The sequence below is a fragment of the Xyrauchen texanus genome, chromosome 3 (genome assembly GCF_025860055.1).
Source record: "Xyrauchen texanus isolate HMW12.3.18 chromosome 3, RBS_HiC_50CHRs, whole genome shotgun sequence".
In the NCBI taxonomy this organism is placed as follows: domain Eukaryota; kingdom Metazoa; phylum Chordata; class Actinopteri; order Cypriniformes; family Catostomidae; genus Xyrauchen; species Xyrauchen texanus.
This window is the reverse complement of record NC_068278.1, coordinates 50,308,289-50,324,495: the sequence shown is the minus strand read 5'-3', so window position 1 is coordinate 50,324,495 and position 16,207 is coordinate 50,308,289. Positions and strand designations below refer to the sequence as shown.

Sequence of the window (16,207 nt, the reverse complement as noted above, 5' to 3'; positions counted from 1 at the left end):
AAATATTAATACAAATCTGGATGGAATTTTTTTTTTTTGCATTGCATAATGTTGTCGAAACAATGCCATGACGAATGCGCACCGTAAACAAAGTTTAAGGCGGTCCAACCAAATATTACAGTATGCAACTTTTATTACTAAGGCAGTGCATTTCTTCACTATTAACCACACATATCATTTTATAAAAACTTTTATTAACATAAACTAACATATTAGATTATATAATGTTTCAAACTTTATTAAAAGCCTAGCTCTGCCAATATCCACCAATGAAAGCTGCTGCTCAAAAGAACCCGGAAGCGTGAACCTGAATGCCTGTGGTATTGGCAGTATCTTCATCAATACAATTATTTTTACAATAACAATGTCCCTTCCCTTTAATACCATCTGTAACTAATTAGCAAAATTAAGTAAAGATTTCATGATTTTTCCCTGATGTGACAAACTAAAAGCTAGTGGCTACTTAAAAAGGATAAACCCTTTGATATGCCAACATCTTGTTTCAACAGGAAATACATCAGCTGTTTCATTCAGAGCTGTTGATATTAATGAAGTAAAGTAGTGGGAAATAATTTTAAACAGGATGATCATGTAGGCCCAATGTTTATGGGATTATCTTATTCTTTGAGTATTGGCAAAATACTTTGAAATAATATAAGACACCAAATTTAGTTTTTTCCTGTGTGCCTCAAATTCATAATAATCCGACAATGGGATCAGAGTACCTCTCTCTCTCTCTCTCTGTGGGAGATTATTTCTCTCACTGTGATGGACTAGTCTTTCCAGACTCATCATTTTAACAGGCTTGGCAGCTTGTCTTTGAGGAATGGCTTATGAAAACGTCCTTTTAGCTACCTTATGCAGAAAGCTTTGAAATTCCTGATAGATAGCTCTTTTAGAAGCAAATTCTGTCCATGTGTGCTTGGGCTGTTCCGTAATGAGAACATTTCACTCATTATAAGCTGACAGACTACTGTATTATTGGATACAGTTCTCAGCCTAGCCCAAAAGGAACATTTTATTGCTTAAAGGTTACTCTTTCAAAGCTCAGGAGATTTTATTAAGTTCTTAGTTACTGTATGTTTCATCTAAGAATGAACTTTGTCTCAGATGTTTCTCCTAAAATTCCTTAGAAAATTAAAGCATAGAATCAAATGGGACTGTGGTTGACATATATAACATTCTGTAGATCAGAACTTTTGGTCCTCAAAGAATTTGTTGAGATCATTTTGAAATCTCTGACTTTTGATTGTTGACTTTCAGTTTCACAAAATATGGAGAGTTATTTAATTGTATGAATTCTAGTCAGCAAAATTAATAATGTCAGATTGTACTAGGTGCAAGCAAAGTATATGTGTTTTTTGGCATAACTTACAATACAATTTCTGTTTCTGTCTACATAGAATAGTGCAAAAGGTTACTACTTTTGGGAAAGTTTCCTGCAAACGTACAACTGTTATTTGAACACTATCAACACCCAATGTAGTTGCTAGCTTGACCTATATGGATACCAGTGATATTTCAGCTATTCCAGGTTATGTCAGCTTTACTCAATACTGGCTATATTCGTGATTCTACCTGTCAAGTTTATATTTTACTGTCTCGTAAAGTGCCCTTAGAGCATTCCAGCCTGATGCACTTTACTCAGAATTGCTTTAAATTATGTAACAAGATTTGAAAAAGAAAAAACGTGTTCTTATTTAGCCTTTATGGATTACACGCTAAAATATACTCCTTTTTTAAATACTTTCGAAGCTGAATAAATACCTATGCATGTCAAATTTGATGCCAATGCAGCAAAAATATGCATGAGGAAGATGTGGTTTCGGGATGTGAATGGCAAAGTAAGACAGTCCCCCTAGAGTACAGTGTGAGTGCGTTAGACACTAAAATGCAATGGCCCATTAAACATTGATAGTGGTGGAATACCTTCATAAAGGCTTGATTTACAACCAGAATTAATTCAAGAAAATATGCTGAAACATAAGACCTGTGGCCAGAAACATACAGTTTTTACAATCAAGCTTTTGACAATTGCGTTATTTTAAAATAACCCAATAGGGTGTGATAACCACGAACCTGGCAACACATGAAGAACAAGCTTCTCTCATAAATGCAGCAAGGACAATTTAAATGATTTTTTGTGAAATAGGACGTCAGTTTTGGTCTTTTTCTCAATCAATGCTATTGTATTGCGTCAGAAGACATGGACTATGCCACTCGAATCATATGGATGACTTTATGCTGCCTTTATGTGCTTTTTTGATCTTAAAAAAAAAATGTATCCCCATTGACTTGCATTATATGGAAAAAAAACCCTCATACATTCTTCATAGTGCTGGACGATTTGGCCAAAATGTATATCACAATATATTTCTTAATTTCGGTTGATACGATATAATTCCGATATCGATATGAACAATATAAAAGCCTCAGAAAAACTGTCAAGAACGCCCACAATGGATGTCTGTAGCTACAATCTTCTGAAAAATGAATTTGCCAAGGCTATGAAACCTCCTCCTATAAAACTATATAATATTTAAGAAATAAAAACTGTACAAATAAATTAATGTTCACCTTTTATTTGCACTTAGCCTTCATACAAACAAGAAATGTCAAATAAACAAAACTCTCACCTTTATCAATATTCATATTTTTAACTTGAAACTACAACATAGGCTGATTACCTTTATAGATTGAAACAAATGTCCTTCAGGTAGGATAAAGAATATTAAAATGCTCAGAGTTGCTGCAGAAAAAACAGAAAAAAGAGTGAGCAACAACAAAAACTTGCTGGGACATTAAAAACCACGATGTGTATTGTAAAAAATATAATGATATATACTTAAAATAACTGTAAGTAGTAAAACAATACAAATGGGCCAAAAAATGCGTTTTAAGTTCAGAAACATTTTGAGTCCCCCTCCCTTGCATCACAGTGGTTTGTTCCAATGCCTGCTTTCCCCCTTTATGTCACCTACACACAAACACACCTACACACACACCGGTGGAGTTCGAATTGCTTCATTAATTGTGGAATTCCAGCAAGTAGGCTGGTAGTGGCAAGGCTATTTTATTCACTTTATACATCGGATGAAGTGATTATTTTCTCTTAAATACAGATGATGCTGAGTCATTAATTAATTAGTCATGACAAAAAATAATGATAACGATGTATTTTTTCATGAGCACGCAACGTTAGCGATTATAACCTTACCTAGCTTGTTTTGTATCTTGTTTGTGAACTGATATTAGCCTAATATTGTTGATCTACCGTTGTTTTGGGTTTTCCTCAATATGATGTTTTGTGGCAGATCAGTGGAATGGCTGCAGTTGAATATCTAAGAGACCACTCTGTCCCAGACGAAACCTACAATATTATGGAGGACACAAGATAATTTTATAATTATAATATGACCGCGTGGTGAAATAAGTCTTCTGTGTACACACATCCTATAGACATACATTTGGCTCTATTACTTGTGTCCCTTTCAAAAATTGCCATGTCACGCATATAGCAAATTGTGTTCTGCTATTTCTGCTTGGCTTGAATACAATGAACTGACGTCTGCGCCCTGAACGTTAGTCAGTGACAAATGCTGTAATGTAGTGAAAATATCGGAAGTGTGTTTAAAAATCATATCACCGTTATTGAAAGAAATTATATCACGATACATATTGATATTGAATTATTGTCCAGCCCTAATTTTTCAATATATCTTCAGTTTTGTGTCACATAAGGAAGAATGTCATACAGGTTTGGAATGACATGAGGGATAGAAAATTATAATTTTTGAGTTAACTATTTCTATTATGTGCATTCTTGTGTTAATTTGGTGGTAATAAAATGCAGTGCTCAAGGGGGCGATAGAGTTACCATCAAATTTCTGGATGTGTTGTTATTCAGGTAGCTAGTTCTAACTTTAAGTTTAACTAACTTTCACTGAATTTCTCCACAAAATTCTCTTCAAACTGCCACTCTGTCATGACAGAAGTTGACTAATCGTAGAAGACAGTTTACATTAATAAATAATAGTGCCCCCTTGTGGCAATAATGAGTTGCACACATTTAAGAGCGCAATGATTTGACAATGAGCTTGCGTAGCTAGAAGTGTTTAAATCATATCAAAACATGCAATGATGTGATACATTGGGCATCATTCACTAAATTTTCTGTGGATTTTGCATACTTAAACGCACAAGAAAAGTTTTCACAAAAACATTCCACCTGATTCAAAACAAGTGTGTATGCACAAGAATTTGTTCTTACATTAATTCTGATTTTAATAAATCCAAATTATTCTAAATGAAGAAGTGCTAGAACAAAGTCAGTAATTTGCATAAAACACACCCAAAACATCTCCATATAAGGGCTTTCAGCACCACGGCACCTATATAGTTTTGTAGAGAAAGATGCCGTCAAAGCAAAAGGCCAAAAAACATCACATAATAAAAGAGTGCAGCACAGCATTACAATTAATGATTCTATAATACGTACTACTGTAGGTGTTGGATGAACTGAAGGTGTGCTTGGAGTGCTGCTTGTGCAGGACCATTTATCTGTGCCTCATCTTTGAGGCTGTGCATGTGGTTCATAAGGCAGTGCTCAATGTGGAAAGAACTCAGTGGTGTGTCTGCTCCTTTGCAAATTTCTACTAAGAATTATTCATTAAATTAAATTGAGATTCTTACTTTTCATATGAATTTAATTCTGATAAATTAACTTAACCCAAGCCAGGGATATAACATTATCTCTGTAGCAGTACACTGTATCTGAAGGATCTGGGGGCGGTTTTACTTTTTTATGGATGTAGTTCTCTGTGTTAATATCACTTTTCTGGTTGAAATCTGTTCTGCCTACCACATCTGTGTTTGCAGAGACAAACTGAGTTACAGCTGTGGAAATTAAGCATACTTTAGCGGTAATGCTTACGGTAGAGCTGCTGCCTAATCAAGGGGCTAATTGCACATTCTCATAGCTCTGCATTTTTAATAGCAGTCAGATAAAGGGTCTTTTCACAATAATCTAGCATTTCCAAACAACCGTGTTGGAGATGGTCTCACTGTCTGTCCCAGAATGGCCCTTTGGGCTCTGCTTATCACTGCTTAATGGATGTTAAGTTTTTCCGAACAGTAAATGGTATTGCACTTACTTTATAATTTTTTATCTATTGTCCTGTTTGACATGTTGTGTTTACAGCTCTAAAATAAATAAAGTGACTGCTGTGACATTAGGTAAACATTTTCCAGAAATTATGTACCAAATTAATGAGCTATTCAGGTATTATAGTGGTATTTAATTGTAGAGCGGAGGGATAAAGGCATTGTAGAGCGCGAGGGATGAAGGCGGCCGGTGACGACTGTTGGAGAGAGAGAGAGAGAGAATAACAGGCAGCTGCTCTGTGTGTTTATGTTTGTGTGGTTTTTGTTCACTTCTTCATAAAACTATTATTTATATTGTAAAGCCGGTTCTCACCTCCTCCTTTCCCTTAACCCCCTTACATTGGTGCCAAAACCCGAGAAGAAGGAGGGATGCCCATCGTGGGGTCCTCGACACTGCCATCCACCCAGGGGAGTGCCGCTGCCATCTGCCTGGGGACCGAGTAGCCCGACCGCCTGGAGCGAAGGAGCCGCTAACAGGGTCAGAGGAGTGCCCTGCCATCCCCAGAAATGCGGAGGGGTGGAGAGGATCGCCGACCGGGAGGGGAGGAGGGAAGTGACTCCCCGACCGCCTGGAGCGGTAGGGCCACTGCCAGGGGCGGAGGAGAGTCCCCACGGGTCACCGAGAACGCGGAGGGGCGTTCTGTCTTCTGGGGATCGGTCTGACTCCAGTCCGCCCGGGGAAGAGCAGCTGCCGTCTGCCTGAGAGTGTGGAGGAGTGATCAGGTACCACACGACGGAGCATCAGACAACCGGTGAGTGAGATTTTTTTCCTCTCTCTCTCTGTCGCTCCGTGTTGACCGTTTTTCCCTCGCCTATTTTGTTTGTTGTTGTTTTTACCCTCCTGCCTCCTCCCAGGTCGGCAAATGGGGCGGAAGAGGAGGGGGGGGGGCGGATATACGTCATGCAGGGGAGCGGAGGAGGGCGAGGCCAGGCTGGAACAACGCATGCCCGGTCCCCAATCAGCCTGATGGGGGCATGTGAGGAATAAAGGCAGCTAGTGACGACGGTTCGAGAGAGAGAGAGAGAATAACAGGCAGCTGCTCTGTGTGTTTATGTTTGTGTGGTTTTCGTTAATTTCTTCATTAAACTATTATTTATATTGTCAAGTCGGTTCTTGCCTCCTTCATTCCCTTAACCCCATTACATTCATATCCTTTCAGATACTAAGGTAACATTTATTTGTATAAAAGAATCCCACATAAGAATCAAATTGCATTACAAAACAAATAATGACCATAATCTTATCTACAGTTATGTAAACTTATGAGCACAACTGTACATTATCTTGTGTATAGTTGTGACACTACTAACTTATTTACATTTTTCAGTAGCGATTTTCACAATAATATCGATTTTACAGTAACAAGCAGTGATGAGCATTTCCAGTATATTTTTAGTCCAAAACAAAACTCTACTTTTAATAAATTTGAATTCAAGTTCAAACTTTAACCTTTGTACCTTTTGTACCAACACTAGACTAGACTAGAGCATCAACTACATCTAGATTCAAAAATTACAAAAACATAATTACATTTATGGGTTAACTTTAATTTTAACAATGTCATGTATGGACAATGCATTGAGTTGTTACGAGTTGTTGGCAAGGTTTAGGTGAGTGATGAATTTAAACACACAGCAGGCAAAGGCACAAAGTAAAATCAAATTACAATATTCGAGAAGTGATTTTACTCGTTGAATATTTAAAGATAAATGGGTAATCAATTACTTGTGCACATCCCTAGTAACAAGCTACTTTGGTGGTAATGGTAAATGAGTGGTGTGGTAAATGATGACACCTCTATCCATAAAAAAGAAGAAACCGTTTCTGTTATTATGTTTTAAATGTTCTATGGGAAATTATTCATCAGAATAATGGTCAGACGAACAACAAATAAATAGTAAATCTACTGGGATGCTTCAAGGGATGAAGGCACCATCAAAAGTCAAACAATTACTGCTTCTTGTAAAACTCTGTGTGCTGAGGTGCAATTTTTCAAATGTCACAGAAATGCAATTGGACTTTGGCGTAATCCTCTGGGTCTAATTGTCAGGACGATAATCGACTGAAAAATTTACAATTACATCTGGAGACAAATATAGTAACAACAAAGTGAAAACCTCAAAGGCAAACCAATTCCAGTTTTAAAAATCACATACAATTATTGGAAGCCTTGCACCATTTGCGCATCAGACAATTTTCATAAGCATCATAAATATGTGTTGAAATAAAATGCATAATGGCCCTTATATCAAGAAGATTTGTGACAGATGGGTGAATTCCACAGAGAGGAAAAGCCTTCGGGGGAAATATGTGGTGGCACTTGTGTAGAACGAAAGCCGTTTCAATCAGAAGGGCACATTAGAGGGCTTTTTTGTGAGGCAGTGCTTCTTGGCTTTCTTCCAAAAGGATAATTCAAACTGACAGAGTGACCCCCTACATATACAAATGGTGCTGGTCTTACGGAATAACAATCAGATCAAAGAAGCACTAAGAGAATAAAAAGGCAGTGAGGACTCTTTTAACAGATGTTGAAATGAAAGACAGCACATAATGTGAACTACCTATATGACCTTTATATGTTCTCCAGGAAAAAGGCTTTAGTTCAAGGAACAAGATTGTTGATGAAATATGCTCTTATATTATAAAGAAAAGAATGTGGAGGGGGGAGCATATGAGTGGTTATGACAAAGCAAGGTGTTAGCAGTAGAGGTTTTTTTTTACATATCTCTTTACATAAATATAAATGTAGTAATGATTTCCCAACCCAAACATGACTACAGTGCATTCAGAAATTATTCAGACCCTTTCATTTTTTTTTCACATTTTATTAGTTGCAGCCTTGCAAAAATGCTTTAAATTATTTATTTATTTATTAAAGCAAAAAACAGATTTTTGATAACTGCAAATTTAGTAAAAAGACATAAACTGAAATATCACATTAACATAAGTATTCAGACCCTTAACTCAGTACTTAGTTAAAGCAACTTTGGTAGCGATTACAGCCTCAAGTCTTTTTAGTTCTGATGCGATAAGCTTTGCACACCTGGATTTGGGGATTTTATGCCATCCTCTCAAGCTTTGTCAAGTTGGATGGGGACCATCGGTGGACAGACATTTTTAGGTCTTTCCAGAGATGTTCGATTGGGTTCATGTCCAGTCTTTGTTTGGCCCACTCAAGGACATTCACGGAGCTGTCCCTAAGCCACTCTTGCATTGTCTTGACTGTGTGCTCAGGGTCATTGACCTATTGGAAGGTGAACCTTCGGCCCAGTCTGAGGTCCTGAGCGCTCTGAACCAGGTTTTCATTAAGGATATCTCTGTATTTTGCTGTGTTCAGCTTTCCTTCAACCCTGACCAGTCCCCCAGTCCTGCTGCTGAAAAACACCCCCACATCATGATGCTACCACCACCATGCTTCACCTTTGGGATGGTATTGCGCAGGTGATGAACAGTGCCTGGTTTCCTTCAGATATGACGCTTGGATTTGAGGCCAACCAGTTCAATCCTTCTATCATTAAACCAGAGAATCTTATTTCTCACAGTCTGAGAGTCCTTTGGGTGCTTTTTATGTGTTTTGCACTGAGGAGAGCTTCCGTCTGGCCACTTGGAGTGTTGCAGTTATGTTGTCCTTTTGCAAGTTTCTCCCATCTCGACTCATGATCTCTGGAGCTCAACCAGAGTGACCATCGGGTTCTTGGACACCTCTCTTACCAAGGCCCTTCTCCCCCAATTGCTCAGTTTGAGCTCTAGGAAGAGTCCTGGTTGTTTCAAACTTCTTCCATTTAAGAATTATGGAGGCCACTGTGCTATTGCGAACCTTCGATACAGCGGAAATTTTTTGCAGCCTTCCCCAGATCTGTGCCTCAACACAATCCTGTCTCTGAGCTCTTTTTTATACATTTGCAAAGTTATCAAAAATCAGTTTTTTGCATTGTCATAATGGGGTATGGAGTGTAAATTTATGTGAAAAAAATTGTCAAAAAGGGGTTTTAATACTTTCTGAAAGCACTGTATATATACAATTTTGAATATTATTATTAACAAAAAAAAAGAAAACATATTCTTAAAAATGTATACTAGCCTACATCTGTGGCCAAAAGTATTGGCAGTGACATACATTTTGTGACCAGCTAACATCATTTCACTAATCATATGTGCAGCATCTGGGAAATGAGTACTAGTCAGGTGAAATCACTCTATCATTCTGATTGGGTTATAAGAGCAGATTGATTGCTATAAAAGGAGCGAATAAGTGCTTCCAATCATTGTGTTCTTGTTAGCAATGTTTACCTCTAAACAAAGATGTGCAGCCATCATCGATTTGCATCAAAATGACCTCACATGCAAGGAAATTGCTGCAAAGAATATTGCACCTGAAATAATCATTTATCGGATCATCAAGAACTTCAAGGCTTTAGGACCTCCCAGAGTGTCCAGCAAGTGCCAGGACCATCTCCTCCTGAGGAGTCAGCTATGGAATCGTGTCACCACCAGTGAAGAGCTTGCTCAATATTGGCAGCAGGTTGGTGTGAGTGCATCTGCACGCACAGTGAGGTGAAGACTTTTGGACAATGGACTGGTGTCAAGAAGGGCAGCAAAGAAGCCACTTCTCTCCAAGAAAAACATCAAGGACAGACTGAAATTCTGCAGGAAGTACAAGGATTGGACAGCAGAAGACTGGTGCAAAGTTATTTTCTCTGATGAAGCCCCCTTCCTACTGTTTGGGACATCTGAAAAATCGATAGTCCGGAGAATAAAAGGTGAATGCTACCATGAGTCCTATGTTGTGCCAACAGTGAAGCATCCTGAGACCATCCATGTGTGGGCTTGTCATCCAAGGGAGTGGGCTCTCTCACAATTCTGCCCAAAAACACTGCCATGAATAAAGAATGGTATCAAAATGGTATCCTGCAAGAGCAACTTCTCCCAACAATCCAGGAGCAATTTGGTGATGATCCATGCATTTTCCAGCATGATGGAGCACCATGTCAGAAGGCAAGAGCAATAATGAAGTGGCTCGGAGATCATTACATTGGAATTTTGGATCCGTGGCCAGCCAACTCCCCGAATTGCAGAGGTTATGAAGAACAAGGGTCAACACTGTAAATATTGACTCTGCATATATTGAATGTTTTTTCCAATAAAAGCCTTTAAAACTCATGAAATGGTTAAAAAGAAAATTCCAGTATACCATAGAAACATGTGAAAAAATTATCTACAAATACCGAAGCAGCAAACTTTGCAAAACACAAAATGTATGTAATTGCCAATACTTTTGGCCACGGCAATATATGTAAAATCATCCTCTTTACCTTGTACATTACATGTTATAGTTAAGCAACATTTATGGCTGAAGAATGTTTGTATTAGATTAGATATGATTAGACAAGGGTGTACATACTGTAGCTGTTTTGTGTTAAACAGTAGCACATACAGTATATCAAAAGACAGATGACACATTCTGAAGATTTCTAATGAATGTTGATGTCACAGACACCCACTTCTGCAACCCCTCACAATGCCTTCAGTAAGAGACACAGGCAAATCTTTTCCAACATTACACAAAGGCATTGCATTAATTGGATACACACACACACACACACACACACAAAAGTTACTTAAAATAAACTAAAGCAACACAATTCCAGAATAATTTTCCAAAACTTGATTTCATTGCATTCTATTCATTTAAATTTGGACTACATTAACATTGAATTGATGAAACTGGGCAGGAGATTTCCATTTCCTAGTATGCTTTGCATGGGACTGGATGGGGAAAACAAATGTTGAAATTAAGTGCCATTTTATGCATTTTTGAGCAAGATGGGAACATGAGGAGATCTGTTAATGTTTAATGTTCTGTTATATTGGTATTTAAAGAGTGTTATTCTGGAGTTTTGGGGGTGACCGTTGCGGTGAAGAATGGTGCTTGCGCTTAGGTTGAGGACCGACATTTTTACTTTCAGGTCATAATTAATTTGAGTGCTGTTTATCTCTATAAGCAGTTGCTATTAAATTTATAGTGCAATTTGATAGTACACTTGTTCACCTGGCACATATTGTTAATACAATAAATGAAGATGGACCAACATAAGAGTAAATTGGGTTTGACAAACTTAATTCAATTGAATTAAAATTACTACAGTACATTCATTTGACCTAATCCAAATAAATGATGTTGGCTCAATAAAACTAACTTAATCTGAATGAAAAACATTACATATATTGTAAAAACTTTCTTCAATTGAATTAAGTGTAATGAATTTTTGAGTGTACTTTCCCTAAAAAAAACTGTGTATTTTCATTCAAGGCTTTGTAATGACTTTAATTAATTACATTAACAAAGATTAAATAATAAAATGCTTAACAGATAGTTTCGTTCCAATAAAAATGTTATGAAACTTTGATTGCTGAATGAGTAGTATCGAATCAACCCTATATGTTCAAATATCAAGCCTCATTGATCTGTTAAATATTAATATTGGTGAATGCCTTATTAAAAAAAAGTCTTACCTACCATTTAACTGATTATAAACCACATCTTCCAGTCGCTCAAGCCTTTTGAGAATGGACTGTCTGTCCACGGAGTTTGTAACTTTTGCATTCCTTCCTCGCAGCCTCTGGTCCGACAGCCTCCCGATTTGGACGAGCTCCTCGGATCGGTCCTGGATCCTGCAGTAGACCGAGAACAAAATGATTCCGACGAACACCAGAATGTTGACCGTCAGCAGAGTTTTGATCTTGCGTGCCACAGCCATTAAAGCCAGAGAGCGACACTGTCATACCCCTAATATTGATCCATCTAGAGGTGGGGTATGACCCCGCTGTGGTGATGGGAGCTGTCCGTTCAGCACCACACACACATACACACAAACCGTGCTCCGCAGTTTTGGAAGCCTGACAGCTGATCAAGGAGTACGTGCTATATGATGATGTATGTCTATATAAAGTATAAGTAACGACAACAGATTTGAGGTTGATGGGGTTTGCGATCAAAGCCCAACGCCTCGGGTTCTTTTGTTGACCCCCATTATAAACGCTTATAAATGTGTCTGACCAGCCTACGGAGATGATGCTTAAGCTGCCTTCGCCGGAAGAAAAAAAGCATACATTTAATCACGCCGTGCGTTGGCCATCAAAAGCAGAGTCAAAATGCATGAGATGTGCACGGTACAAATGGTTCAATTTAAACGTCAGAGCCTGTCAAATAACGAATCCTCCGTGTGCAGCATCCCTTACTCGGCTCCGTCTCTCTCTTTGGAAAGATACGCGCACGCATTAAATTAAGACACGATTTCAGGGCATATGCCATCAAATGCACAATCCTTATGCAACAAAAGCAGGAGGAAGTAAAAGACGCTGTCAAGCGCTTCTTGTCCTGCTCGCGCTTTGCATGGCAGCGTTCCTCTTCTTCTCTCGCGCTCCCCGCATGCTACTTCCCTCACATCCCGCCCTCTATCCACGCTTTTCACGCGCTGCTCAGCGTTCAAGTGACGTCGGCAAACTCGTAAATATTCAACAGACTGTTTGAGGGAATGAAAGGCTCGAATGATGAGGATAGCTGTCCGATTAGATTCTAATGTTTTCAGAGATTGGACAATTGAATTATAACTCTGTAAATTTGAAGAGTAACGTTATTTAATGTCACATCTAAGTAAAGGTTTTTGCGTAAATCCGCGGTGATTTTCGATTGTTGGCCTATGTAAACATGCCCTAAACTAGACTAGTGGTACCCAACCATCAGGGGCTATTTGCACTAAGTGTAAACACCAAAAAACAAACAACAAAAAAGTGTGTGCTAATAGTGGCAGATACTATTTTCACCTCTAATTATTAAATACTAACATACAGTATCACTGCAGTGTGTTTATTGTGTTTATTAAGAGCGTTTTCAGCTCGTAGTGGCATTCAACTCATCATAAAGTATATTATAGTCAGGACATTACTGATAATAAAAAAACAGCACCATCAATATTTTAAAAACGTCATTTTTGATCAAATCTAGACAGGCCCCATTTCCATCTGCAATTGCTCAAACACCTTATCCTTGAGTAATCATGCTAGAAAATCACTTCCCATTATTTCAAACACTGCTGAAAGTTATTTTGTTCATTAAATGAAGCTTAACATTGTCTTTGTGTTTGTTTTTGAGTGGCCACAGTATGCAATAGACTGGCATGTCTTAAGGTCAATGTTAAGTAACAAATAGCAAAAAAGAAACAGCTTCCTCATGAAACTCATCAGTCCATCATTGTTTTGAGGAATGAAGCCAATTCAATTCTTGAAATTGCCAAAACATTTAATATTTCATACAAAGGCATACACTATAGTCTTAAAAGACAAAGGACAACTGGCTCTAACAAGGACAGAAAGAGATGTGGAAGGCCCACACTGTAAAAAATGTTCGTAATTTTAATGGCAAAGTACTGTAAAGATGTAAAAACAATATACTGTAAAAACTTTAATTGGTTAATGGTTAGTTACCTTAAAATATACAGTATATACAATTATGGTAAAAAAACCAATAATCTGGCTTTCCCAATTCCCCGCATGACCCTGTTAATTTTATTATATTTTATGGGAACAGATATGTTTCTTCTTATTTTGAATATCTGTTACGTACACTGGGGTGTTTTGTGTTATATCTGATGTAGTTTAGATAATGTTTACTGCATAATATTAATTTCACATGTGTTACCCTGATGGTGTTTATTGATGTGTGAGTGATACTGAGCAATGTCTCCACATGTGTATTGGTCATTGCTCAGGGCCTCTATTTTTGAACCCTTTTGTAAATACTCTGGTGATTAACAATACATTATAAAGTGAAAAGAAGATTTTTACAGTTTCAGAAGATTCATATATCAAGTTTATTGTTTAGTTAATTAAAGGCCGGTAATGCAGCGTAAAAAATAAAGGCGCCAAAAATACATCCTGCAAAGCCTGAAACCGTGCCAAATATACATCCTGCAAAGCCTGAAACCGTGCCAAAAATACATCCTGGAAAGCCTGATTTCTTTTTTACAATGCAGATGTACAACTAAACAAGAGTAAGTACATCAGAGTCTCTAGTTTGAGAAATAGATGCCTCACATGTGCTCAGCTGACAGCTTCATTGAATTCTACCCGCTCAACGGTAGTTTCATGTACAACAGTAAAGAGAAGACTCAGGGGTGCTGGCCTTATGGGAAGAATTGCAAAGAAAAAGCACCTTTTGAAACAGAAAAACAAAAAGTAAAGGTTAGAGTGGGCAAAGAAACAGACATTGGACAACAGATAACTGGAAAAGAGTGTTATGGATCTTATCCCCATTGAGCTTTTGTGGGATCAGCTAGACAGTAAGGTGTGTGAGAAGTGCCCAACAAGACAGCCTCATCTATGGCAAGTGCTTCAGGAAGCGTGGGGTGAAATGTCACCTGAATATCTGGACAAACTAACAGCTAGAATACCAAGGATCTGCAAAGCTGTCATTGCTGTTCCATAAGAGCAAAATCCTTTCATTATTCCAAACTTTTGGCTGCCAGTGTACCTGTAAAGATGTTTTCACCTGTAATGCATTTTTGAGTATTGTTTATGTCACGCTTATGCACAACGTTGCAGAATGGTACAGAATTTGTGTTACAGTCAGTGGTTGCACAGCAAATACACTTTATCCGACACACAAATGATATGCAATGTAAAATTTGCATCATGGTTATTTTTATCCGTCATTAGTTGCTTTTGTATTATTTATGCATGAAAGGTGCCTGTTCTCATGGTCACAGAGCTGGCTGTCGCACGCAGACACACACACACACGTTGGTGCGTCTATCCTTATGAGTAATCTCTATAGACATAATGCTTTTTATACTGTACGATCTAAAGATTCGATTTGAATTATGGGGACACTAGAAATGTTCTCATAAACCACATTTATTAATTAATTTGGCATTACATCCTTGTAATTACCAGTTTGTAACCTAAAAAATTTCCTCTTACAGAAAAATATGTATTTGTGTTTGTCGTCATTCATTTGAGTTTAGCCTTTGAGTGATGTCACTCCTAATCGACCGGTCACATCCTGCTCTCTCAGAACTGCCTGTGACTAGAAAGAGTCAGGTATGTTTTTGGAGCTCTCTGTGTCAATGATTAAAAAAAAAAAATTATATTAAGTGAAAATTTGGTTTAATACTGATTATGGAAGTATTCTAAAGATGGATTGAGTCCATGTGCTTTTCTAACAATAGTATGGATATTCCGAGTTTTATTAACAAACATTGTAAACGTTTTCGTTTGATGTTGCCATCTGCGTGCCAAATTAAAGCATGGTTCTCTATGTTAATATGAGTTTTATACATATAAATCTGGTGGACTGAGTTCACAAAAGTGTCATGCAGTGAATTGAACGAGCGTAGCGTTCGGTTTGACCTCAAAATGAATGTTTATAGCCATATTTGTGGCCCAGACAGTTGATGAACTTGCAGTTACTGTATTAATGGGGGGCAGGGCTTAATGTGTGTTCTCTCATACATCCTCCAGCCGAGAGACCACTGATCTGAGGGTGTGTGTGTTTCCTGCTCTGTTTCTAATAAACTGTAGGTATCTTTAAAAAAAAAAAAAAAAGGCTGGAGTTTATTATTTTATTTACCTTAAGTGTAATATTAGTGTAAATGAATGTGTTGTTGAATTAATTTTACGTTTTAATTTGTGTTTTATGTGATTAATTGTGCATGTTTGTGAGATATATGTTCAGTGAGGCACAGAAAGAGATTGTTTACTCTAAAGCAAGTCTTTATTGAAGAGAATAGTCTCGGAGAACTATGGTTATTTTTACCCAGATCAAACCTGGGTCGTCTGCATAAAAAAACATCCGTCTTTACACAATACACCATCGCATTGCATTTGAGTTTAAATATCAGCGTTGTGTAGCAAGTGCTATTTACACCTAGAGCAAATTGTCACTCTTTGAAGCGAGTATATGTGTATTATTAAATTATATGTATTATAGATACTGTAGATAAATAGATAGATAGATAGATAGATAGATAGATAGATAGATAGATA

The 16,207-nt window shown here is 37.6% G+C and overlaps 1 protein-coding gene across 1 annotated transcript in view; it reads right to left on the bottom strand.

Moving 5' to 3' along the window:
• Window positions 1-12,559, bottom strand: part of LOC127627899 (polypeptide N-acetylgalactosaminyltransferase 9-like) — a 165,415-nt gene extending 152,856 nt beyond the window's left edge. The window contains exon 1 of the mRNA XM_052104509.1: window positions 11,682-12,559. Within this exon, the coding sequence (XP_051960469.1) occupies window positions 11,682-11,922 (241 nt within the window). The 5' untranslated portion in view covers window positions 11,923-12,559. The remainder of the gene's footprint in view (window positions 1-11,681) is intronic.
• Window positions 12,560-16,207: the final 3,648 nt, after the last annotated feature.